Consider the following 24528-nt stretch of genomic DNA (forward strand, 5'->3'; position numbering starts at 1 on the left):
TCTTCCAGTGTACCGGCCACATTTCAAATGCTCAGCCGTCCCTGTGGCTGGCGGCTGCTGTCTTGGAGCATGCAGATACAGAGCGTTTCTATCGTCGCGGAAGGTTTACTGCACAGCACTGCTCTAGATGAAGCGATACACGCAGGGCACAAAAGCAGTAGGCGCGGATGCTGGCCAGAGCTGGACACGAACCAGCAGGAGAGTCCCGGTTCTTGGGAGCCTCATGGAAGGTGGCTCACCCATCTTTCCCCCCAGCTCTTCCCACCCTGCTCACTCCTCTGCAACCCCTGCCAAGGCCCCACCCAGGGGTCCCGGCTCAGGGGATCTGGAGTGGACCCCGGACATCTGTGCACAAAACAAAAGCTCCGGTGGTGCCATCAGGCTCCTGTGAGGAGGCCTCCTTCACCCGTAGATCTCGGGAGCCCTGAACCTGGGGGCTTCCCCAGGTGCTTCCTCCTTTTCCCTCAGTTCAGAATTCCAAAAGGGGCTTGACTGCAAAATCTAAACTTAATCCATCCCCTTTAGAACAACATTTCTCATCTGTTTGCTTGAAAGAAAGTTCAGGATGATTCTTCTTTTAATTTCCTCCCTTATTGTGTGGCTCTGTTCCAATAGGGGGTCAGCGCAGTCAGCTTCCAAAGCCTTAACATGCAATATCCTAAAATGCACCCGAGCAAGGGTTATAACTCATATGATGCCTGTCTCTTTGGGTGTGGATATTAAAGGGTATCTCCATAAAAATGTGCGATCCTATTGATAATGACAATGACAACAGGGGCCAGGAATTGACATGTGTCCATGACTAAGACACAGCTCTGACTGTCTCATCTCTTAGCCCTTTCTGTTTTCCTCAGCATTTTCTCTTTGTGATGCTGTCATTTCCTCCCTCACATTCACTGTCTTCTTTGAATGTCTGTAGTATAGAGCAGAAGTATATTTTATTATTCTAATTATTGGATTGACTTTAATAGCTGTGTCTGATCATTAAAATACAAAAGCTACATCTCCGTTGTTTATTCATATGATCACTATTATTGATCCCTCTGCTCCCAAGTGCTTGATACTGAAAACATTCTCTCTCTGTTTGAAGTTGTGGGGTCCTCGAGAGCAAAGACTGCTTTGAAGTTGTGGTCCGCACCTCAGGGAGCCTGCCCTGTTGGTGGTGATGATCACCATAGCAGTCACAGCAATAATATACCCAGAGATAGAAGCAGATGCTGCTGCCCGCACCAGGGATGCAGCTACTACAGCAACAGAAGATATAAAAGAGGTGGCTGATGGTCATATCGCGTTTTCCCCTAAAACTTCAGTCAGCTGGTTTGGGTAGAAGTCCTACTGGGTTGCAGATATGAGCCAGGAGCACGAGTTCCAGGCTTTCCCAGAGGCTGCCAGACACTGCAGCAAGAGGGCCTGGGAGAGGGTGGGCTTGGAGCCGGGCAGACCCAATTCAAACCCTCTGCCCCCACCCCCAGCCCCATACCCAGGCACTAGGCATGTGACTCACCCAGCCTCAGTGTGCCCAACCAGCGGGGCTGAGAGGCCAGGTATGTTCCCTGACTTGGTGGTCGAGCTTAATAAGTGCTGCTATTTTGATTAATATTTATTGAGTACCTTCTACGTACCAGGCGTGACACTAACCTTTTACATGAGGAAACTGAGGCTTTTAAATAGTTGAAACTCTTCTTCCCCCAGATGGTACATAACAAGAGGAGTAGGCATAGACTCACTACCTAATATACCACCCATTAATTAGTGCCTGAACAGTTAAGAGGAGGGACCTGTTGGAAAACTCAGATGCTCAATTCCATCCTTGCAAGGCTGTGCCAGCCGCTGACATTCCTGGCCCAGGCACTCCACCAGCCATCCCAGGACCTCATCAGCCCTGCTCCTTCCCTGCACCCTAGAGACATAAGAGGAATTGAAAAAAGCAGAAATCCTGGGTGGGGAAGGAAGGGTGCACACAGAGGGCCAAGCAAGGGTAGAGAAACAAATTATTCAAGTGAGCCCATCACTTCCCAGGAACCTTAGAGGTTGAACAACCTGTGAGTAAAAGTGTTGTTATGGCGCCATCTGCTGGCATTTTTGTTCATTGCAATGAATTTATGGTCAAACCAGAACTGGAGCTTTTCCACTGGAGACTGTGGGCTAGTCATGTCCTAAGACCTGATCTTTTGGGCCTTTTGTGATTATCAGAGTAGAGTTTTTTTCCTAGTGTGAAACAATGACTTGCCTGAAGTAGAGGCTCCCCCAATTTTTTCATTAAAAATCACAGATCCCATCTTCCCTGTTGTGTCCAGAGAAAGACTTTGCTTCTTGGTCTTGGCTTTTGTAGTTGGGGGAACATTTCTATCTCATGTCATTGACCCTACTCCCATCCTTCAGATACATATATACAACACCATTTGAGCTGAGTCTTCTCCTGAACCAGCACTGGCATACACCACATTCTCCAGCAAAGTGTGCCAGATGCCTTGCACTTGGCTGCTGGGCACTGGTCTGCTATGATGGGGGCATTGGCCTTGGCCCTCAGCTTGCCTCTGTCTTTCCTCAGACTGGGCTCCATGCTTCGGGACAAGGCTGTTGAATACCTTGTCCTTTTCCCCAAATGCCACTCGTGATGCCTAATGCCTGGTCCGAATATACTGAGGCTGGTCCTTGCTTTTCCTCTGTTATTCTCAAACACCTTTGTCCAGTGCATTTATGATGTACAAGGCAAAATTATTTGCACATCTGTCAAGAAATGAAGTCATTTGGCCCAGATGTGGTAGAAGAGGTGTGACTGGATCCCAGGGACAGTTGATCGAGGTCCAGTTCTAGCCACCCCAGGCCCTGCCCGTAGGCTCTCCAAATCAGCTCCCCTCTTATCTCCTGTTCTGTTGTAATTATTGTTGTTGTTGTTGTTACTAGATTATTGCCTTGTTATAAAGGATATAACTCAGGAACAATTAGGTGGAGAGATAGACAAGGCAAGGGGTAGGCGACGGGCATGGAACATCCCTGCCAGGAGCTCTCTCCCCAGATCACTAATGAGACTTATAACATTAATCGCTCAAGTATCTTTTGATCTCCTGAAGCAGAGGAAGACAGTTCCCAGGAGGGGCACATTTCTCACTGGGAGAGAAGCTGTGGGCTCTTGAGGTCTGCCCTCAGACAATCATGATAAAATCATGATAAAATCACAAAGGCACAGCTAGCACCTTAGGGGCAGACACCTTAGGGGGCCCGAGCTCCCCAGTGGCTTCTCCTGTATAGTCAGAGATGCTGCCCAGGGCTTTGCCCTTCCACGCCTTAGGCTCTCAGAATAAAAGAGTAAAATAAAGAACCAGTAAGAGAAGTCTTGCATTGAGTGACAAATTAAAAAAAAAAAAAGGGTCTTTTCTGTTTTATGGGATTCTCTACCACATTTGTGCTTCGAAATATGCAGGATACCATTCAGATATGCTTTGCCAATCATGTGAAATCCCATTTTGGATGCTTCTCCTTAGGGCAGACACACTTCCCTTCTTTAGTTTAGGTCCCAAGTAGGAATTTGCTGCAATAGTTCTAGGTTTGCAGACTGACCCTATGTAGCACTTTCCCTGTGTTGTTCATGCTGCTGAAAGGCCTAGTGCTTCGGGGGAGATGTTTTCCATTTTCGTCACACACAGCGGCCCTAAGAAGTGTTGCCTGGGAGAATGGCTGGTGAAGAGGGAGTTGCTGGAATTGGCTCTGTTGAATTCCATGCTTATCTGGTGCTTCCCGCTAGGCTGGCCCACCTGCCATGGAGTAAACATTACATTCCCGAGCTACTGGTGTGCAGCTTCGCAGCCTCACATGAGGAAAACCAGCCCCTCTTCTCCACTCTGTAGTGTGTACCAGGAAGAAGAAGGCCTCCTCCCAGCACCTGTGCCTCACGAGTGACCCTCCGCCTCTCCTCTTTCCACAGCGGTCCCAGCCTGCCTTCCCACTCGTGGCAGAGGATGCCCTGGAGGCCTCTTGCCTGGAGGCTGCGTCGAGGCAGCCGAGGGAACCGGGCCAGCAGCTCAGGGAGGAGCCCGCATTGCCCAACTGGGACAGCATGGACAGGCCGGACCAGACAAGTAAGCGTTTCCAGCAACCTGTGGTTGGTCTGTGCGTTTTACAACCACTGTTCCCACGTGTCTCTGCACTTCCTCAGGCTGAGCAGGCCCATTTGGCCACAGGCTTCAGCACAGCACACGTATGTAATGTCACTGAGTTTTCTGCCTGGACAGTTTTCCTGCTGAGACTGAGCTATGGTGGGGCCCCCCTGGGCAAGAGTGTTAAAGTCACTCAGCTGCATGGAGCCCCTCCTGCCACCTGTTCTCTGTGGCCTAGGAGACTGTCCTGTGTGGCCAGGATGCTAATCCAACCCATCAGGGCATGGTGGCGTTCAAAAGGATGTGGCCCCCAGCATTGGTCTGTTTTGTTTGTTTTTTTTTTTAAGATTTATTTATTTATACAAGCACTGGGTACAGTCAGAGGTATTGGTGGGGGGGGGGGGGGCGGGTGAGAGGATTCACCAGAGCCAGAGCAGGGAGAACAGGCAGACTGATGAAATACACTGCTGAGGGGAGCAGCGGGCAGCAGGAGAGGTCTGTGCGCCATGTGGGACCCTCCTCCGGTGGCCGGGGAGCAGCCGGGGATCGAACCGGCGCTGCAGAGGATGCGGGCAGCTTCGCAGCCCAGCGCTCAACCACTGTGCCACCGGGGAGGCTCCACTGGTATGTTTTTAAACCAGAAACCTGACATGTTAGTTAAGGCAATACTTGCTGCTTTGATAAGCAAAACAAACACTTAGGTGATTCACATAATAGTTTCACTTCTCATCACACAGCAGTTGCAGTGTTCTGGCTGTGGGGACCTTTAGAGACCCCTTCTGTCTTGGGGCTCTGCCATCCTATGGGGTCTCTGAGCCTTCTGCTGAGTCATTCACATAGGCCAGCAGATGGAGGAAGGGGGTGGAGCACACCCGCTTCCCATCGACTCAGCAGGGAAATGGCACACACCACTTTCCCAGTCCCTGGACAAGAACTTGTCACCCCACCCACCTTGATGTGCAGCCTGGAAGCGTATATCTGGCTGGGCAAACACTTCCCAGCATGGCAAACTCCCCTCTGCCAGGAAAAGGGTAGGCACTTGGATGGGCAGCTGTCCACCCCTGAGGACGGCAGGCTGTCCATCCCAATCCCACCTCTACCTGGGCTAACAGCCACCTCTCCTGAGACTCCTCACTCTCCACAGCACCGGGTCCTTCAGAAAGTTGCCGAGTCATTCATCCTCCCCGATGAAGAGGCTCAAATTAGCTCAGTCACTTTCCCAAAGTCACACCTCAGAAGGCTGTGAGAGGCTTGCAGCCACCTGGGTAGCAGCCAAGCGCCCAGAGGCCAAGTTCAGGCCAACTTGGACCCCAGGACTGTGGGGGGTCAAGATGCTCACCCCACCCCCACCCAGGTCTCTTGTTCCCTCAGCCAGACAGTCCTGATGACAGACACTGGGCACATGTGTCCTCACCGGGAGGAAGTACTCACAGCATTCTCCACTCATGTTCTAGACCAACTGGGCCTCTCTCCTAAACAGCAACATTAGCAGCAAAATATCCATCTTAGAGATATGCTTTCAAAGATTGTGCTGTCATTCCTGCTTTATGAGGGAAAAGATTTATTAATAGTTACATCAACAAGTTCCACTGTTATCTCTGTGCAAAGAATTTAAAAACATGAAATATTTTTTAACATTTAGTCTAAAGATTTTCCAAAAGAGCTAGTTTTCCCATTAACCTTTTGGTACTTCAGTAGAAACCTCAGAAATTCCCTGAGGATGTGAAATTTTCTTAAGGTTTTATATGGCTTGGATTGTGTTTTTTAAGTGCATTTTTTCCTTCCTAGTTAGGCTTCTCTGCCCCTCTGCCTCCTAGCATACCCACGGTCATTCATTCATATTCTTTCTTTCTGTCTCTCTCTCAACCTGGGCTGAAAAGTCCTACAGTGGCTCTCATATTCCACAGACATATGAGAACATCATAGCAGATCTTTAACAAACAATTAACTTTTGAAATCACTTCACAAAGCACAGCCCACTGCGAGCACTGTCTTATTTCTGCCTCCAGCATTGTCACTAAGCACAGTTATTCCCTTGTGCAGAGACTGAGGAGCGCTGAGGGCAAGTGACTTGTCCAGGGTCCCATGGCAAATGTGAGCAGAGCTGGTCTTCAAACCCAAACATCATGACTCCACTTTACAGACTTCTCCAGTTACTGGCTTAGTGTCTCCTCATCATCAGAGCAACCCCCTAAAAAGCATCTCAAAATTTAGACTACAAACTGATAAATTTACAAGTTATTGTGAAAACTTGTACAAGATACCCCATTTCACCGAATAATACCCCCCCCCACGGAATTATAAACATTTCAAATAAATTTGCAAAGGACTTTAGTTTTTCAAAACATGACTTTGTATCTAATTTTCTGTAAAAAAAAAAGTCACCCGTGTGTAATTTACCAGTTGCATATAAACAAGACTTAAACAGCATCACACACAAGAGTTTATACTCTGCCCAAAAATCCATGCGTTTCTCAGCAAGATTTAAAGTAAAATATATAGAACATATGTATGAAACAGCTGACTTTTCTGAAGAAAGCTCAGCGTTTGACATACGAAAATGTCCAGGCCAGCCCCAGAAGTCCTGAAGTATGTCTGACATATTTTGCAGGAAACAGATTATTTCTGGGGGCATTGCTTAGTCTTGGCAGAGCAGAATATGGAGCAGAGAAGGCCCAGAGGTGGAGGTCATCTGGGAAGGTTAATGTGCACTGGGCTATTTTCAGCAGATCTGTTTATGCTTCAGGGGAAGGGTTGATTCTGAGCCTTTTTTTTTTTTTTTAAGATTATTTATTTATACAAGCACTGGGTACTGTCAGAAGGGCAGGAGGGTGAGAGAATTCACCAGAGAGAGAGAGCAGGGTGCAGCAGAACAGGCAGACTGACGAAGTACACTGCTGAGAGGAGCAGCAGGCGTGGCAGGAGAGATTTGCGCCCCATGTGGGACCCTTGCCGAGGGCCAGGGATCGAACCAGCACTGCAGAGGCTGCTGGCAGCTTCTCAACCCAGTGCTCAATTGCTGCGCCACTGGGGAGGCCCGATTCTGAGCCTTTTGATCCACAGTTGTGATCAGCTGTAGCCATGGTGGGCTGAGTATCCCACAGCAGCTACACTCTCAGCGCTTACGGGGTCTCCCCAAAACACGTATTCACTTATAAACCTTGAGTGAGCATCCACTGCACTGCAGCTAGGCAGTGAGATTGGGGAATGGCCTCTGCTCTAGAGCTGCTTCCTGAGAATTGTGGGGAGTCATGAGAGAGCAGGAATCTGGAAAAAGGAGTAGAAGGGGTGGGATCCAGAGGGATGTTCTCAGTGGTGTAGGAGCCTGGGTGCCGCTCTGAGGAGTTCCAACAATGAGGTTTGACAACCAGGGTTTCCGAGGGTTGGGTACTCAGGGAGCTATCTTTGCTTTAGCTGATATGAAAGTTGGCTTTTAGCTTTTCCAGAGGAGCATGGCAATGTGGGATTGTGAGAGACAGAAGAGAGCACCCGGCAATGGGTGAATCCCACGCATCCCATGGTGGGTGTTGGGGACAGGAACAAGGTCACTGTTGTGGCAACAAGCACTGGGCAGGTTCTCTATAGATTCAGGCAGATGGACAGAGGAGAAACCTGGAACCCTTGGTGGCTTATTCAGGCTTTAATGCTCTTTCTACGCCAATTGTTGTGGGGCAAGCCCACAGGCCCGCAAGGCAGGGAGACCCCTGGCAAATCTTTACTCTTTCTCCTGGGCTCCCTCTGGTGTTCTCTGGTGTCCTTGGCTTCTTCTAGCAGCTCCACAGTAGCTGTCTTTGTCTCTGAGTGACTCTGCCCTTACAGCCTCAGCCTCCAGGCGCAGGTGTGCCCACTCACACATGCCCACGCCATATTCCAGGTGTCCACAGTCAGGTGCCCATGCCCCGCGCCCACACTCCCAAGCGCCTTCTGCATTCAAGGCAGCAGGTGATAGCCACAGAGGCTAGCGGCGTAAAAGCCTGACATCTTCATTTACCCTACAGTCACATTTACAGCAGTCCCCCTGAGCCAGGTAGAGCGGTATCACATGGGCCTTCCCTCTCTGATGCCCTCCCATCACTGCAGGAGAAGCTGTAGACAGCGGGGCTCATTGAGAGCCCCACATAAGATCCCAGTCTTGCCCCGAAGCCTGTGGGCAATGTGTTCACTAAAGAGTAGTCTTTACGAGCCCAGAATGGGTTCCAGTAGCGTAGGGTACAGCAATTCTCAGTCTGCCCTTAAGGAGTTCATGGCCAGGCTTGGAGGGCAGAGGACAGAGTAGACAGCCAAGAAAATAAACTATAACATAGTCTGAGTGTTAAAAAAAAGGGGGAGGGGTGGTTGGGGAATGCAGCTTTTTAGCAAAGTCAGAGAACAGAGTAGCAGCTCCTCAAGGAAAGAAGGCCCAAGAGATGCCAACAGGGAGAAACACGTGAGTGGGGTCTCAGAAGACCATCCACGGGGCAGGCCACATGCCTCCGCTCAGCGTGAACACGCTCCACAGCCCAGCCGTGTCTGCTTTGCATCATGTGGCTGTCTCCAGCTCCCTGAGGAAACAGATAAGGATCTGAGGACCTGTGGTTTATTGGAGGTGAGCCCAGGAAACACCCAGAGGGGAGGGAGGAGCCAGGGGAAGGCAGGCAGTAAATGACTCCACTGTACATGACTGGGGCTTGTCGCCACCGGGAAGCTCCCTGGAAAGTCAGTGTAGGCGTCTCCCTTGCCAAACAGGCAAGCAAACGGGGTGCATGCCCACCAGAGCCCAGTGTAGGCCAGTCCAGCTCTCAGGCTGAACACCGCTCCAGCAATAGCTTGCCAAGGGCTCCCCAACCCCTCTGTAGCCAAGAGGGGCCCTGGAGTGAGAGGGGACCTCTGTGCCCAGAGTCAGGAGCTCAAGTCAGATATTAACAGGAAGAGACCAGTGTATTAGTGTGTGCTGTGTGTTCATACCTATCTTATTATTTCTCACATACCACGTCACGGGGCTGTTCTAAGTGAGAGCTACCCAGGGTTGGATAACCTGTGAGCTAGGCCTGGGCAGGTGATGGGATCGTCACCCATCAAAAGGGGGAACTAAGGATCTAAGAGACAAAACCGTGGTTCAAAGTCAAAGAGTCAGAACCTGGGGCTGCTGAGAGCAGCCCCCCACCTTCTCTCTCCCCCCTCCTATACCCAAGCCAGCCTAGGGCATGAGTAGACAATTCTAAGGAGACTGAGGTGACCATCTACCCAGGTGGACATGACACAGGACACAGAACTCCAGGTTTCTCTCTATCTGTGAAGCACTGGGACCCTGTGAGGCCTCCAGGGACTTCCTGGGGACCTTTAAACTCTGCCCCCCATTAGGTGTGCCCTCTTAGACTTCCAAGAGTTGCCTGCTCCCCACAGCACCATGAGTCAGTCCTGGGGAGGTGACACATGGCAACCTCAGCTTGCTCTAGGTGCTAATAGCCCCTCTGGTTTCTTTCTCCCTCCTGCCTGCAGACCTGGCCCCATTTTTTCAGAGCCCAGACGGGAACTGGGTGGCCTTGAAGGATGGTGCTCTGTCCCCCAACCACCTGCTGGCCAAACCTACGAGTGGCACATTTCAGGCCCTGGAGGCGGCCTCCAGCACAGCGTCTGCCTACGATGAGATGGGCTCCGACAGTGAGGAGGACTTCGACTGGAGCGAGGCCTTGAGCACGCTGTGTCCTCCGCCCCCAGGACTGCCCAGGAAACCCCAGCCTCAGCCTACGCAGGCCCAAGGTCTCTCAGGGCTCTTTCCCAACCTCGAGGCCATGTGCTCTGACTCAGAGACCTCCTCAGCAGGCTCATCCCGGGAAGCTGGGCGCCGGGCCAGACTGTCCTGGCTGCAGAGGAAGGCCCCCAGGAGCCCTGCTGCAGAGAAGCTGGGCCTTCAGGGGGAGCTGGATGTGAACTTCAACCCCCAGGCAGCCAGCAGGGAGACCTCGGACAGCAGCGAGCCGGAGGAGGCCCCGCACACCGCAGACTGGCGGGCCAGGAGGTGGAGAAGAAGCCGGGGGTGCTCAGAAGAGACAAACAAGGAATTACCTTCCCCCAGCGCCCATCCACAAGAGCTGGGCACACATCAGGTAATAAGATGGCTAAGTGCAAGCGGGCACATGTGTGCCAATTTCAGTGGGCTGAGTCCTCCTCCAAGCAGCAGTGGCAGAGTCCTGGGCCACAAACCCTGATTCAACTCTGGTTTCAACTGTTAAGTAGCTGGGTGACCTAGATAGGTCATCAACTCTTTGGCACTCCATGTCTCCTTTCTGGAAATGAGAGCCCAGAGGTCAAAGTGTGTTTGCAAAGTGTGGCCCCTCAGACCCAGGGCATTAGCACCATCTGGGAACTGGTTGGAAATGCAGGTTCTCAGGCACTGCCCCAGACCTCCTGAGTCAGAAACTCTGGGGATGGGCCCAGGCACCTTTGTGGTAACAGGCTAACCTGGTTATTCTGCTGTGCACTGAAGTTTGAGGGCCACTGGCTTAGAGTTAAGGTATAGAGTCTAGAGTCAGCCTGCCTGGATTCAGAACCAGCTGTCCTTGGGTAAAGCCTCTCGCTAGGTCTCAGTTCTTTTGTCTACTTCAAAGAATGGTTTTGATGAGTGACTCAGTTAATGTTTATGAAGAACTAAAGGCTCGGTCAATATTATTTCAGTATAATTCAGGGCACAGTTTACGAAGATCCTGTGATTATTTAGTCCACATCACACCATACCCCCTATCAGAATCTTCAGTGACAATGTCCGCATGGTTTAATTTATAAACCCTCTTTGAGAATATAATTACAGACTCTCTCCCTAGAAAAATGCACCTGTACACACATGTGCACATACACACTCTTGCAATTTCAGGTAGCTCATGAGCCCCCAACCAGATTAGTTTCACATTCTTTTTTTTTTTTAAAGATTTTATTTTATTTTATTTATACAAGAATCCTCTCGTGGGAGGGTGAGAGGATTCACCAGAGACAGAGTGGGGGACAGAACAGGCAGACTGACTGAAATATACTGCTGAGGGGAGCAGTGGGCGAGACAAGAGAGGTCTGCTGCGCCATGTGGGACCCTCGCCGGCCAAACAGGATCGAACTGTCACTGCAGAGGCTGTGGTCAGCTTCACAGTGCTGAGCTCAACCGCCTGAGCCACCAGGGGAGGCCCAGTTTCACATTCTCTAAATCATCCCTGTTGGTTCTGAGCCCCCACTCATGCGCCTGTCATGCCAGTGGTGTCCTCACCTCTCCCGGGGAGAAGCCCTGTGCATCACCACAGACTGAATACTAGCCTTTGCCTTCCCAAGCCAATATTTTCTAAATTCAAAAGTGGCGCATGTAGCCTGAAAGTTCAAATGATCTTAATTGGGCAGTGGATTGCGGTGTTGAAACTAAGGGTCCGATGGTGGATTTAGGAACGCTGCCTCTGCCTTCTGTAGGTGTGTTAAGATCAACGATTCTTTATGCTTCTAGAGAAACCACACCAACTTCCTGAACACCACTCCCCCCACCCCTAGTACCCAGCTACCATGCCTTATGTTCTTTGGGTTCTGCCAGCAGCACACCCTGAGTCAGGGATCTGGATGTGGGTATTTTACACGGGAGAAGATCCCAAAAAGCCCAAGAGTGAGAAAGGCCATTCTGGAACACTGTCCCACCAGGGACCCTCTGAGAGGCCATGTGGGACACAGCTCAGAATTCGCCCACCAGGGGGCAGGTGCACACCCAGCCGCCTGTCTCCCATTGAGACTAGGCATGGAATCCACACAAGGCCAGCTTAGCATGGAGGGTGCCGGAGAAGTCCCTCAATGGAGAGTAAGAGAGGCCTAAGTCAGGGGTGGGAAACTATTAGTGGACAGAAACAGCGCCCACAGCTGCTCACAACTAATATAGGCCCAGGGGTACAGGCAGGCCTGTCATCAGCGTCAGCTACAGTGGCCTTCTGTGAATGTGTCAGCCAGATCCCTGCTTCTGGGGCTCCATGAAGATAGAAGTGGTCACAGAGGTCCTCAGGTCAGGGAATGTGGAGTCCTGCCTGACCTGATAATATGATCCCCTAGGTAAAGTCCTTTATTTGGCCCACGCTCTCATTTTCTCATCTGTAAAACAAGCTCATTAAAAATATGTCTCATGATGTTGTTGGGCTCATACACTAGAAATATTAAGTCCTCTTCAACTGTGAATCATCGTTATCTAGCTCAAATGGATCTGTCTTCCAGAAACTGTGGGTGGCTTGCCTCAAGAAATATACTTGAGAGTTGTCTGCATGATTCACTTGCAGGTTTAAAATGCCACGTCTCCACCACAGTTAAGTGGTTGAAGCTTCATATTTATTCTGAGGTGGTTTGGAAATTGTCTTTTGATGTTCATCTTGGCAAGGTATCAATAAGGAGGCAGGACCATCGGAGAGGGGTGGCAGGACCAGTGTTGCTGACTCCCTGGCAGAGTCCTCTTCTTCCCACTAGGTGGCGACGGCGTTGCACTTCAGAGACTTGAGAACATTGACCCCTCTGTTCTGTTTACTTGGGCAGTTCTCTGGTGTGTGTGTGTGTGTGTGTGTGTGTGTGTGTGTGTTTACATATATATATTAAAAAAAACTATTTTTTTACCTGTGTAGGAACAGAAAAGTTCCCCTTTTTCCCTTCTATGAGACTCTGAGACAGTGAGCTAAGAAGGGGTAGGGAGCTGTGGCTTCAAAGATGACAAAGGTCACTGGAAGATGTCCTGCAAATGTTTGGTAAACAGATGTTTGCCCTGTCATGCAGATAAGCCTTTCCTTCTGGTATCTCTGGTAATAGCTCTATTCTGGTACAGGCCCCACCCCCACGTATCAATTATTTCAGGCAGCTAAGGAGAGGCAAAAGGTTTTCCTAAGACTGGTGGGTCTTAATTGCCTTCACCTCAAAACAATTCACATGCCAAAGTAGCACATTTTGGGATGTCATAGTCTGCTCCCCCTGTAACTGTTTGCATATGCAATTATATACATAAATGCATATGGTATAAAAAATATTAACACATGTAGTCTTCCTTGACCACAGCCATTTATCCCTGGCATCTGCCCCAAATGACTACATTCCTGTTTGCTCATTCATATATATATATGTGTGATATATCTATAGTAACATTTAGAAATAGTTTTTTAAATATAGCTGTTCAGTAAAAATCAGCGTCTCTCCATAGTCTTCTGTCTCTTTCTCTCAGCACTAAGTGATAGAGGTGTCAGCCTCACAGATCTACACATAGTACCTGGGGAAAATTGCAGCACTGTGGTCTGGGGTTGTGGTGGTGAGGCAGGGTGGCGGGTGGCATTGGGAACTATCCATCCAGGGTGCAGGAAATAAGGGTGCATTGCCTGTGGAGAATTTTAAAGCAATAATAAATCCAATAAAAGTCAATCTTTTTTTGTCACCTTGCACCATGCATGGACAATTTTAGCCATTTCTGTTGATATAAGACTTTTTGCTGCTGGGACAAGCTGCCGTCCAACCCCCTCTGTTCACCACTGATCATGGTGGGGAGTAGTGAACAATCAATAGCTCCCATCATGGGGGAGATTTAAGATTTCTTTAACATTTGATGTCCAAAACAATACCGCAGAGAATATCATTGTGCAAACCTCTTTGCACAAGTGGAAGTGCTGACTTCAAGCTCATTCGGAGCTTTCATTTTAATGAGTAGTTGCCAGGTTAAGCTCCCAGAACCACATAGCAATTTACATGGCAGAGCACTGTATATGTTTTCTCATGTGTTTGTTAAATCATTGCCAACTTTATATGAGGAAAAAAATACCTTTTAGTTAACAACTTCATAGTAACTATGAGTGTGAGATTTTTCCTCCTGATATTTATAGCTGCTTGCATTTCTTTTCTGTGAAAGGCATGCATTTCTTCTATTATTTTACTATAGTATTTGTCTTTTGAATTGATTTTTAGGAATTGGCTTTATTCTCTATAAATTTTGTTTGATGGTTACATACTGAAAATATCATAATAAAAATATATTATTCTTATCTATAATTTTGCCCTTATTTAAGTATATATTACATGGAAAAAAACTTTCTATACTTTATCAATTTTTTAGTAATAATTTATCAATTATTTCCTTTATTGTTTTACTCTTTAATCTTGTTTTAAAGGGCTTTAAATCCCCCAAGTTATATCAGATATTGTCCTCCTTTTTCTCCTAATATGTTGTAGTTTTGCATCTGCACTTTACTTTTCTGGAAGTATACTCCCTAAGATCTAGCCTCATTTTTTTTAACAAGACATTTGTCACCAAATCATTATTAACTAACTCATTCTTTACCTGCTGCCTTCCAATGCCAGCTTTAATAAATATTTAGTTTCTTTTATTTGCATGAGCTTTGTTCCATTGATCCAGATGTCCCATTCATGTAGAAATTTTATCCTATTTTAATTATTATAATTTTATGATCTATTTTGATTATCTAATAGATGACATTCTCTTCACTATTGTTTTTGTTGATATTTTATAAAGTATCAACTTTTTATGAATCCTTTTCTCATAAAATTTCTTAAAACTGCTCATCTAGTTGCAAAATAAAGCCTCTTTTTAAGTTTTGATTGTATTATACCAGACATATTTATCTATTTGGGAATAATTTTTATCTTTATAATATTGAATCTTCCCATCCAACTATGTCATCCTTATTTCTACTTACTTGTTTTCAGTAACACTTTATAGCTTTAAATAAAACTCTTATATTTTCCTTGTGAAGTAGTTGTTAAATGTTATATATTTTATTGATATTGTGAGCACGATTTTTTTATTTAAACTTTTTTATTTTCTTACATCATCTTTCATTTTTGTACAATATTTAATATCTTCCTTCTGGTGTAGTCCCCATAAATGTCCCACCACAACATCACCTGTGAACCATCACCAGAGTCTCTTGTGCTTTCCCTCCCCTATCTTGGCCCCTCTCCCTCCCCCTCCCAGGATGAGTAGGATAATTTTTAATCTATTATGTGTTTTAACTTTGCTAGTATACAGAACACTATTGATTTTGTTTATATTTTATTACATAAGACCCTCATAGTTTCTCTTATTAATTCTGATAGTCTGTCCAATGATGCTCTTAGCTAGTTCAAGCAGATAATCTTATTGTCTACAAATAATGACATTGTCATCCTTTCCTTTCCATTATTTGCACTTATTTCTCTCACTGGGCAATTTCTATTGTACTGGCAACAGCCTATGCTGCAGTGTGTAATGATGGGACCTTTGGCATCCTATCCTTGTCTTGCTAAGGTTCTTAGTTGCCTGCTTCCCATGTTCCAGAGGTAACTATGATGCTTCCTCTAAATTTAGTAGATAATTTCAAAATAAGAACGTGTCTGTCTATTCTTAGCTTCCCAATGATTTAAATCAGGAATATGAGCTTTATTTTATCAACTGCTTTTTGGCATCTATTGAGTTAGCCATAAGGTTTTCCTTCTATAATCTGCGAATGTAGTAAATCACTTTAATAGATTTTTTATTCTGAATCATCTTTCATTTGTGCATGAATCTTACTGGATTGTGATTCCTTTTGCTAAAAGTCAGTTTCTCTTTGCAAGTTTCCACATTTATGCTCTCTTATTCAGGTTTGATAGCAGCTTATACTAATGACTTGGCAAGGATTCTTTGTTTTTTACTATTTTCTATAACACTTTATGTGACATGATAGTTTTCTGAAAGTCTGTAAGAATAACTGATAAAGTTATACAGGTCTCTCCCTACTAAGAATACCCCTAAATATGAAATATATGTTAGAAAACATGTATATAAGAAATATATAAGAAAATAAAAGAAGATATTAATATAAAAGCAAAAACAAAAACCCTGAAATTGATAAAATGAAAAACTAGTTCATATATATATATATATTAAATATTTATTTATTCATACATACAAGAATCAGGATACAGGTTAGGCACGTGGGAGGGTATGAACAGAGCAGGGAAGAGAACAGGTAGACTGACTGAAATACACTGCTGAGGGGAAGCAGCAGGCATGACAGGAGAGGTCTGCAGCGCCATGTGGGATTCTCGTCGGCCAGCCAGGATCAAACCCGTGCTGCAGAGGCTGCGGACAGCTTCTCAGTGCTGCGCTCAACCACCTGTGCCACCAGGGGAGGCCCTCATATATATTTAATGTATCTAATGAATTTTCCCTCAAATGCAGTTCTGTCTATTGCTCAAAAGTGTTGATAGGTAGAGTGCCTATTGTCAGACTTTTCTAAATAAATTATCATTTCCTATGTGATTCACATTTTAATCAAAATTAAGAGTTAGAAGCACAGATAATTTTTTGCTTTGCTTTTTGGCTTTGCTTAGCTTTTACTGCAAGTTTTTTGTGTTGTGGCACACTGAGCGATAAATATGGCTTATGTGATCTTGTTGCTGGGAATTTGTTATGATTTCCTTTGTGACCTAATGCAGGGTCTATGTTTGTAAATGTTTCAAGTGTATTTGAAAAGAATACATACTCTTGTTTAGTGAGGGTAAAACTATACACACACACACACACACACTCTGTTCAGGGCACTAACAAGATAGACAGATTCTGTCTCCTAAGCCCTCATAATAACCAGTCTTTATTTCCCTAATTCCCCACCATTTTTTCACTGTTGTGTTCATTGTTCTGCGGTTTTCTTACTTTCTATCTCTTTAGTATTGGCAAGTTACTCAGAAGATGCAGCAGTGTGTCTGCCATTTCACACCTTTCCCTTCTCCAGCCATGACTACCAGATAAAGCCAGTTGAAAACAGAAGCCTTTCCCAGTTGTCTGACTTTATCCCCAGCCTCACATCTCACCTTTCATGCTCATTCAGTAGCTACGAACTCCATTATCACAAATTGAACACCTTCTTCAGTCCTCCTGAACTTCAAACCCCTGATGTCCATAGATGGTACAGATTTTGTGGCTCAGAATCTGTTTTTCCTCCAACAGTAAATATTTCACTGCCTCTTGACATTTAGCGTTGAACAGAAGCCTGAAGACAGTCATTTTTTCTGTTAGGTAGGGCATTTGTGTCTTGGCAGTTCGATTTGTCATATGTTGGACAAGCAAACACTTTGCCAGAATTGTAGGTGTTTGTTCATTTTATGCAACAGCCAAAAAGCTATTGCATAAAATGAGCTCTTTTCTGCATACTTGGGTGTTTTTTTCAACTCAGGAATGTGTTATTCTATCATTACCATTATTGTTTCTTTCAGACCATCAATATCAGCACACTACCTGTCATCTCTCTGATCGCTTCTTACTTGACCTTTCTCTCAGCCTTCTAGGAAGCATCTCAAGTTTGTCCTCCACATCATTCATTTTTCTGGGATTAGTTTAGCTGTTACCATTTTCAAATGCAGGTTCCAATCCTGCTGCTTTTATTTTCAGTCTTTCTGCAATTTTTTTGTCTCATCATTCACTCTATTTCATCTCATCCTACAGTCTTTTAGTCTTTATCCTTTATGACTTTCTACACCTCTTCATGAAGGCTCCATATTATTAAGCCTTAATGAAAACACAAAACTGCTATCAGATATTGTGTCCTGTGTGCTAGTAAAATTTGCATAATGCCTTCAAGCTAATTTTTGTTTCCTTTACTCCACAGGATTTTTCCATAGATTACATGTTAACTTTTTCAGTTATTCATTCTTAAATGAGGAAAATGCTATTCCCATCCCACTGTTTGCCAGTATCTAGCATATGCATATCATTTCTTCTGCTATCTTAAATTAGGAGCTTTTTATTACTCTCATTGTCTTGCTCTGTGTTTTTTTGAACAGATAGCTAAGAACCTAGCCACAGTGAATATGCAAATGATGAATGAATGAATGAATGAATGAATGAATGAATGAATGAATGAATAGATGAATGGAAAATAACAACTTGTGCACTTCTGGATGGCATTTGTTATCTCCACCCCGTTGCTTTATATTTCATAATCACACCTGCTAGGATGCAGCATGATGCCATGGCCAATTCTGCCTTCTACCCAACTGAGAGTTTTTGAGGAGATACGTTTTCTAAATAGCTATAAAACAGGGAGAGGTTGGGGGAGGTGGGAATAGGGCCTAGCTTCAGATGCTTAAAAAAATCCCACCACCACCATAGAAAGCTTAGATGGTGTTTCTCTCGTGGTGAGCATTTATATTACATTCTGGAACAGGTTTTGAGTTTGAGAGACTACTGGTGGGACAATCAATGATTATCCTAACTACTTAGAAAAGAGAGAGAATGGACCAGCCTTCAAATATGTTTTTGTCTCAATGCATTTCCATGAGCCTTGTATTTAGTGATAATTTTCCCACCCTTTTACTGGCAGCAAGCTTCGCCCATTACTTTTTACTTATGTAGGTTTTCACCTTTTTCTGTATCGTCCCACACAATTCTGGTGGAGAGGTTGGAGAGATTGTAGAGATGTTTCCCAGATGCCATTTTAAAATGCAAACCTGCTAATTACTTTTTCGTTGATTGAGACTTCAGGATTGCAGGAGGCTGCTATTTTAGTTTTCTCTGACGTTTTCTATTTTGTGGTACTCATCAGTGACACTTGCTTCCTTGGGGTAAATTTGCCCCCTGTCTAGCATGTTAGTTGCTAGTTATTCTTAAGACACGTTAAGAAGCCTACCATATTGAGGAGCTACCAATCTTTATAACCAACACTCTAAAAATATTCTTTCATTGGATATGTTTGGGCCTTGCTACAAAGACAAATTAAAGTGGTTTACATAAAGATGAACACAGAAAAATCAAATGAAATTATAATAAGAAAAGTAAGACAGAGGGAAAATAGGGATAGGAAAGATAAAATGAAGCCAGAGTGATGTTTGTTTACAAAATGGAAGCAATGAAGTCCAAATCATGGGCTACAGAAACTAAAATTTGGCTCTAAGCTTTCTCAAAGACAACAGAAAGAGAATGATAGGAGCAGTTTCCTGAGCCATGAAAGTCACAGAGAATGATAAACCCACTCTTTATAGGCTGCTACTCCTGGAGCCAAGACCCAAGAGAAATTAACCCTGTGGATCCTAGTGGAGGGAGAAAATACGCCACCCTCCATAGTGAGCAGCATCAGCGATCTCACACTTTGGAGGCTGCTCTCACTGTTGCTCAGTGAGGAGCCCACATCATGGGAGCATAGTTCAGTCCAGTCGGGACTTTGAGGGGCCAAAAGGCTCGGATCCTGCTGGTCTGGATTGCTCCAGTGTTAACTTAGGGAGCGGTAATGTGGCGGATGGTACTTCCCAAATCCTGGCTCCTGAGTGTTGTGCAGCTCTGAATTGAAGGGGATACCCTCTGACAGCACTCTCAGGACTGTTCAAGGTAGGGGTAGGATGACAACACCCCACATGAACATTGAGACACCCAACAGGTACACCTACCTTCAGGGATTGCCAAGAGAACATCCCCCAGCAAGCCCATAAATCTACTCACATCGCATCCAACACAGATCAAGATGATAATTCCCCACCACCACCACTTTCTTTACTACTGATTTTTCAAATTCTTTTTGACCTAGAACCTTTTATTCTTCAATGAAAACTTAAAGACAGTATGCTGAAGGTGAAATTGTTAGGACTGAGACAGGCCCCATGCCTGACTCCCACCTCCAGAGCAGCCTAACCAAGGACACAAATGACCTGGTGTGGCCAGTATCTCACTGTTAAAAGGGAAAGCCCAGCCAAGTGATTGTCAAGTGTTCTTCTTGTTAATGCGAATTGCTGGGCAGTCCCCCAAGATGAACTGGTTGCAGAAAACAGGTCTAGAAAGCAATTAAAGTATTTGTGGAAAACCAATGATTCTTAAACATTTTTGTTTTATAGACCCTTTTGTGACTGATAAATGCCATCCTCTATCCAAGGGGAGGGGCGGCAAAGAAAGAGGGAGGGCATGCATTCACACACGTGCTCAAATTTTACTTTTACCACCAGAGAGTTGGAGAGCTGGACCCTCCCTGAGGCCTGCAGATCTGCTGTGTAGGATTTTTAACCAGCAGTCTCATGGGTCTTAAGGTTTATCTAACACATTTGGTGGTAGGTGTGGTGTAATGTATATACTGAGGTAAGAAATTGTGTACCTGAAACTTATATAGTGTTTTGAACTAATGTGCCCTCATTTAAAAAAAAAGAAAGAAACTGGAGGGCCTCCCCAGTGGCACAGTGGGTTGAGCGCAGTGCTGTGAAGCTGTCCACAGCCTCTGCAGCACCGGTTCGATTCCCGGCTAGCCTGGGAGATTCCCACATGGCAGGGCAGACCTCTCCTGTCGCTCCCGCTGCTCCCCTCAGCAGTGTATATCTTCAGTCTGCCTGTTCTGTTCCCCTCTCTCTCTCTGGTAAATTCTCTCACCCTCCCACACCTCTGGCCTGTACCCCCGTGCTTGTATAAATAAATAAAATCTTTAAAAAAAAAAACTGGAAAAAAGGATCATTTGCCAAAAGGGATAACTTTAGTTTTGCAATTTAATTGGAATTGTTCTTTTAGGCAGATTCAATGACAGTGCTACCTATCAATTGAAGGCCTTTTTCATTTGTGGCAACAAAACTACATCAACTCTATGAAGAAAATGTTGGGCTCTTTTGGCAGGAAACCAGTTCACAAAACAAAACAAAACAAAAAAAAAAACAGAGTAAATCGTTAAGTCATCAGGAACCAGTGAATGAAAAGAAGAGGGATCTGGAACACCCCTGGGTGTGCCCACCCCACCAGACCCTGCACTGCTGGCTTCCCTGGATTACCCTGCACACTCTTCCTGCTGATCTGAACTCATCCTGGCAGTAGGTCCAGGTTCTGAATCACCATCAAAATTTTGTCTACACCCAACTCCAATCCAGAGTCAAGAAAAATCAAAGATGAAATCTACCTGTTACAACTGCATTATCCTATCAGACTTCTCCACAGAATAATGGCCCAATTGAGACCAATGTGAAGATAATTGTGCCTTAAATGCCAATACCTCATGTAAACATTGACCTGAGAAGCCCAGGCTGGTGATTTTCCAGATAGGTTATAAGGGAATGCCATAATTCTGGCTGCCCATTCAACAAATGGCATGGTCTAATTGTATCAGATAGGAAATTATAAAGTGAAAAAATGCAGACCAGGGCCAGAGCCCATCAGTCAGAGTAATTTTTTTTTATTCTGGGAGAGGACACTATGTCCCAGATTAGATTAAGTTTGGTTTGTTTGATTTTAAAACGTTTTAATATGAAGAATTTAGAAAACAGCCTGGGATGCCTACCAGGACTGTAAACTTGTAATGATGAAAGGTAAAATAAAAAAACCTTCCTGCTGACCTCCAGGGGCTAAGTCTTCATCACCCCCTGAAGCAAATACATCCCCAAGAACTGGTTCCCTTATCTGTCTTCTTTGTATTCTCAGCTGTGAAGCTCAGGCCCTGTCCTGTGTGGAGGGCTTGTGGCGTCCTGTGGAGGGTTTCTCCTTGAGTCAGGAGAAATGTATTATATTAAACTCTGTAAGGTTCCAAGTAACACCTGCCCATTTCCACCCCCATTATGTTGACCCAGGATTTGTTGTGTATTTGGAGGTGGGGGGACTCTTTTTTCTCCTACTAGTTATAATCAAAATGAATGCCTTGCTCACCAGGGTACAGCATTTGAATAAAGCTAGTTTTAGGTTAAGCGCCATATGTTGGGAGAGGACAAACTTCTATCTTGAGGTACGAGAGGCAGAAATCTTCTGAGTCCTCAAAAGAAACAGGCCAGCAGCAGAGTCAGCCCTGAGACTCAGCCTGCTCAGCTCCTACTTCGGGACAAGCAAAACTACCCGCAGTGCCCCCATTCATTTCAGCTATAAGTTGGGGCTTTTCTCTGCTCAGAACAGGAAAAAAATGGAACCTTTTTCTTTCATCAATCCAGTGATTTTATTCCCTATTTCTGTTATCTCTTTGAGCCTAAACACCTTTATATAGACAGCTGCCTTTAGCATTTGTCCAGTTACAAACTCTATTTGCAAATTTGACGCACAAACATCAGAAGGTATAAAAGAATCTGCCACAAAGCCTTTTTTAGCATAACAGGATGGTCCAAATTTTTGTTGCAAAATAGTGTGACAAAGTTTGAAAGACACACTAAATGAAAATACCATATTTTCTTTTGTTCTTATATATTGTTTACTCATCAATTCTTGAGTTTGAGAAAATTCCCTACGATCTGAAGACTCAGTGTGAGATTTTACTTATACAATCAATTTCACCATCATTATTACAGTCTAAAGAGCTATTCTCCTTTTTTGAATTCATCATATGAGTCACCTACTGATTGTGAAATGTTGTTCTCTGTCAGTTTTCTTCTCTTTGCTATTATGAAAATTTTTGAATTCTCAAATGTGTACAATGAAAGCTAAAAGTAGACTCAAAATGGCAATGATTTATTTTGCTATTGAGTCATCCTCTAGGCAATTCTATTCTTCTGTTTTATTATTTTGGTCTCTTTTAGCATAATTGCGAATAATTGATGCGTAATGAAAAGTAATTCCCAGCATGATGAAATAGCGAAATGTATCAAAAGATAGGAAAAATAAGATTACAAAGATTCCATCGTATATCTTAGATTTAGAAAAAGGGCCAGACAGTAATTGCAAAAAGTGTGAGCTTTATTGTATTTAAAAAATAAGTACCTCTTTGTTCTTTGGAAGCCCTTTTATTTAAGAATAAACAAAAGTCATGAAATATCAAGCTTATAAATAAAACAACTCAAATAGAAAACTCAAAAACTAAAATTGAGTCTTCGTAGACCTGATGAAATGTTGATGTTATCTTGTTAAAATTTCTGTCAACTCAAGACCAAGAATATATTAAGAGTCACTATCTTTATGTCCTCCTGGAGTGCCCCAAGCTTGGTCAGGGCTGTACTCATAAAAGGAGCTTGGGAGACATGCAAGAGCCAGAGATGCAATTATAAGGGAAGCCACAGAGTATTCCTTAGACGTGCACAGACCTTACACCGCCTCAAAATCTTTGCCCTTTGCCTACTCTCTCCTGTTTGGCTATGTAACTGCTATAATTTGAACCTCAACTGAAGTATCACTTCCACAAGGAGGCCTGCCCTAATGCCCAGCCCCTCCCATCAAATGCCCCTTAGTGGGCTGTCAGAGCCCCTCTCCCCATGCCCCTGCCCTGCACTTACCACCCTGACAGCTAGCACTCATTAGGGGCTGGGGGTGCCAACCAACTTTGCCCAGCCCCATATCATCTGCACCGGCCCTGAGTTGCCCCAGGTGGGTGCTCAATGAATATTTTGTGAACAAAAAACACTGAACAAATTTGCTTTTCTGAGTACAGATGCTCACGAGCTTGAAACCTTTAACAAAGTATTAAGATGCGTGTGTTTGAGAAAGTAAAAGCCCATCTGTAGAGGGAGTAGATCAGGTAAGAGAGCTGTTAGTTTCCTGGCCTGTCCTTTACTGGGGGTTGTTGGCAACAGCACGCAGCGTGACTGTAGGGGTGTTCAGCTCATGACTCTGCTTTTCGTTTAGGTGCCGGCAGATTTATCAGAAACTGACATCAGCAATGACACTCAGGACTCTCAGACGGGCACAGGCGCCATGGAGGAGAAACTGAGAAACAGGTTGTATGAGTTAGCAAGGAAAATGAGTGAGAAGGAGACTTCTTCAGGGGAAGATCTGGAGTCGGAGCCTAAGACAGAATCTGAGAACCAGAAGGAAAGTCTGTCCTCTGAAGACAACAGCCAGAGTGTCCAGGAAGAGCTGAAGAAGGTAAGGGCCCTGAAACCCACTGAAAGGAGCGTGGCTTCTGCAGCCAGGAGTGGAGAGAGTTTCTGGCCTTGCACAGAGATATGCTGGGCCTCACGAGCTCTCTCTAAAACTCTCATCCCTGTGCACTTGGGAGAACTCCAGAACACGCTTCTTGATTAGCATTGAGTGTTTCAACCAGGAAAACAGCCTCCCAAGACCTCTCATCTCCTACTTTCTTCCAGGTTGCCCTTCTGTTTCAAGTCTATATTATAGTGCCCCTGATTTCTCCCATCAGTAAGGAAGAGTGTTGTTTACCATCCCCCTTCTCCCTGAACATTTTTGCCTGTAGATTGAGAACACTGAGCCAATTCCTCTTTTAACTAATAAGGAAGCGGCATTCCATGGCATAAGGTCATTGTGTTAAGTGGCCTTCTGGATTGTTTACCTCTGCAGTTTTCAATTTCTGGTTTGTTTGTCTTAGACGCAGAATCCTTTCAAACAAAGTTTGTATGGAATCCCGGTGTTTGAAACAGATAAAAAAAACATCGCATCGCTGTTCTTAAGGTCTCCAAAGCCCCAACCACTTCAGTCCCAACCTCTGCCCCTGCTCCACACCAGCCCCTGAATCTCAGGGGATAATGTTTAAAAATCACAGAAGATACACACACTCCCTCATGGAATGGGGTCCCAGATTTCCTGGCCCCAAGTCAGTGTTCTGCCATCACC

General features: G+C 45.1%; 1 protein-coding gene across 1 annotated transcript in view; it reads left to right on the plus strand.

Moving 5' to 3' along the window:
- The window catches only part of MYRIP (myosin VIIA and Rab interacting protein), a 236970-nt gene that overhangs the window by 173368 nt on the left and 39074 nt on the right, over positions 1–24528 (plus strand). The window contains exons 9-11 of the mRNA XM_037526745.2: positions 3926–4079; positions 9576–10183; positions 23584–23823. Coding sequence (XP_037382642.2) covers positions 3926–4079; positions 9576–10183; positions 23584–23823 — 1002 coding nt within the window. The remainder of the gene's footprint in view (positions 1–3925; positions 4080–9575; positions 10184–23583; positions 23824–24528) is intronic.

Source organism: Talpa occidentalis, unplaced genomic scaffold (assembly GCF_014898055.3).
Source record: "Talpa occidentalis isolate TD23 unplaced genomic scaffold, MPIMG_talOcc4v2.1 talOcc4.10, whole genome shotgun sequence".
Lineage (NCBI taxonomy): Eukaryota > Metazoa > Chordata > Mammalia > Eulipotyphla > Talpidae > Talpa > Talpa occidentalis.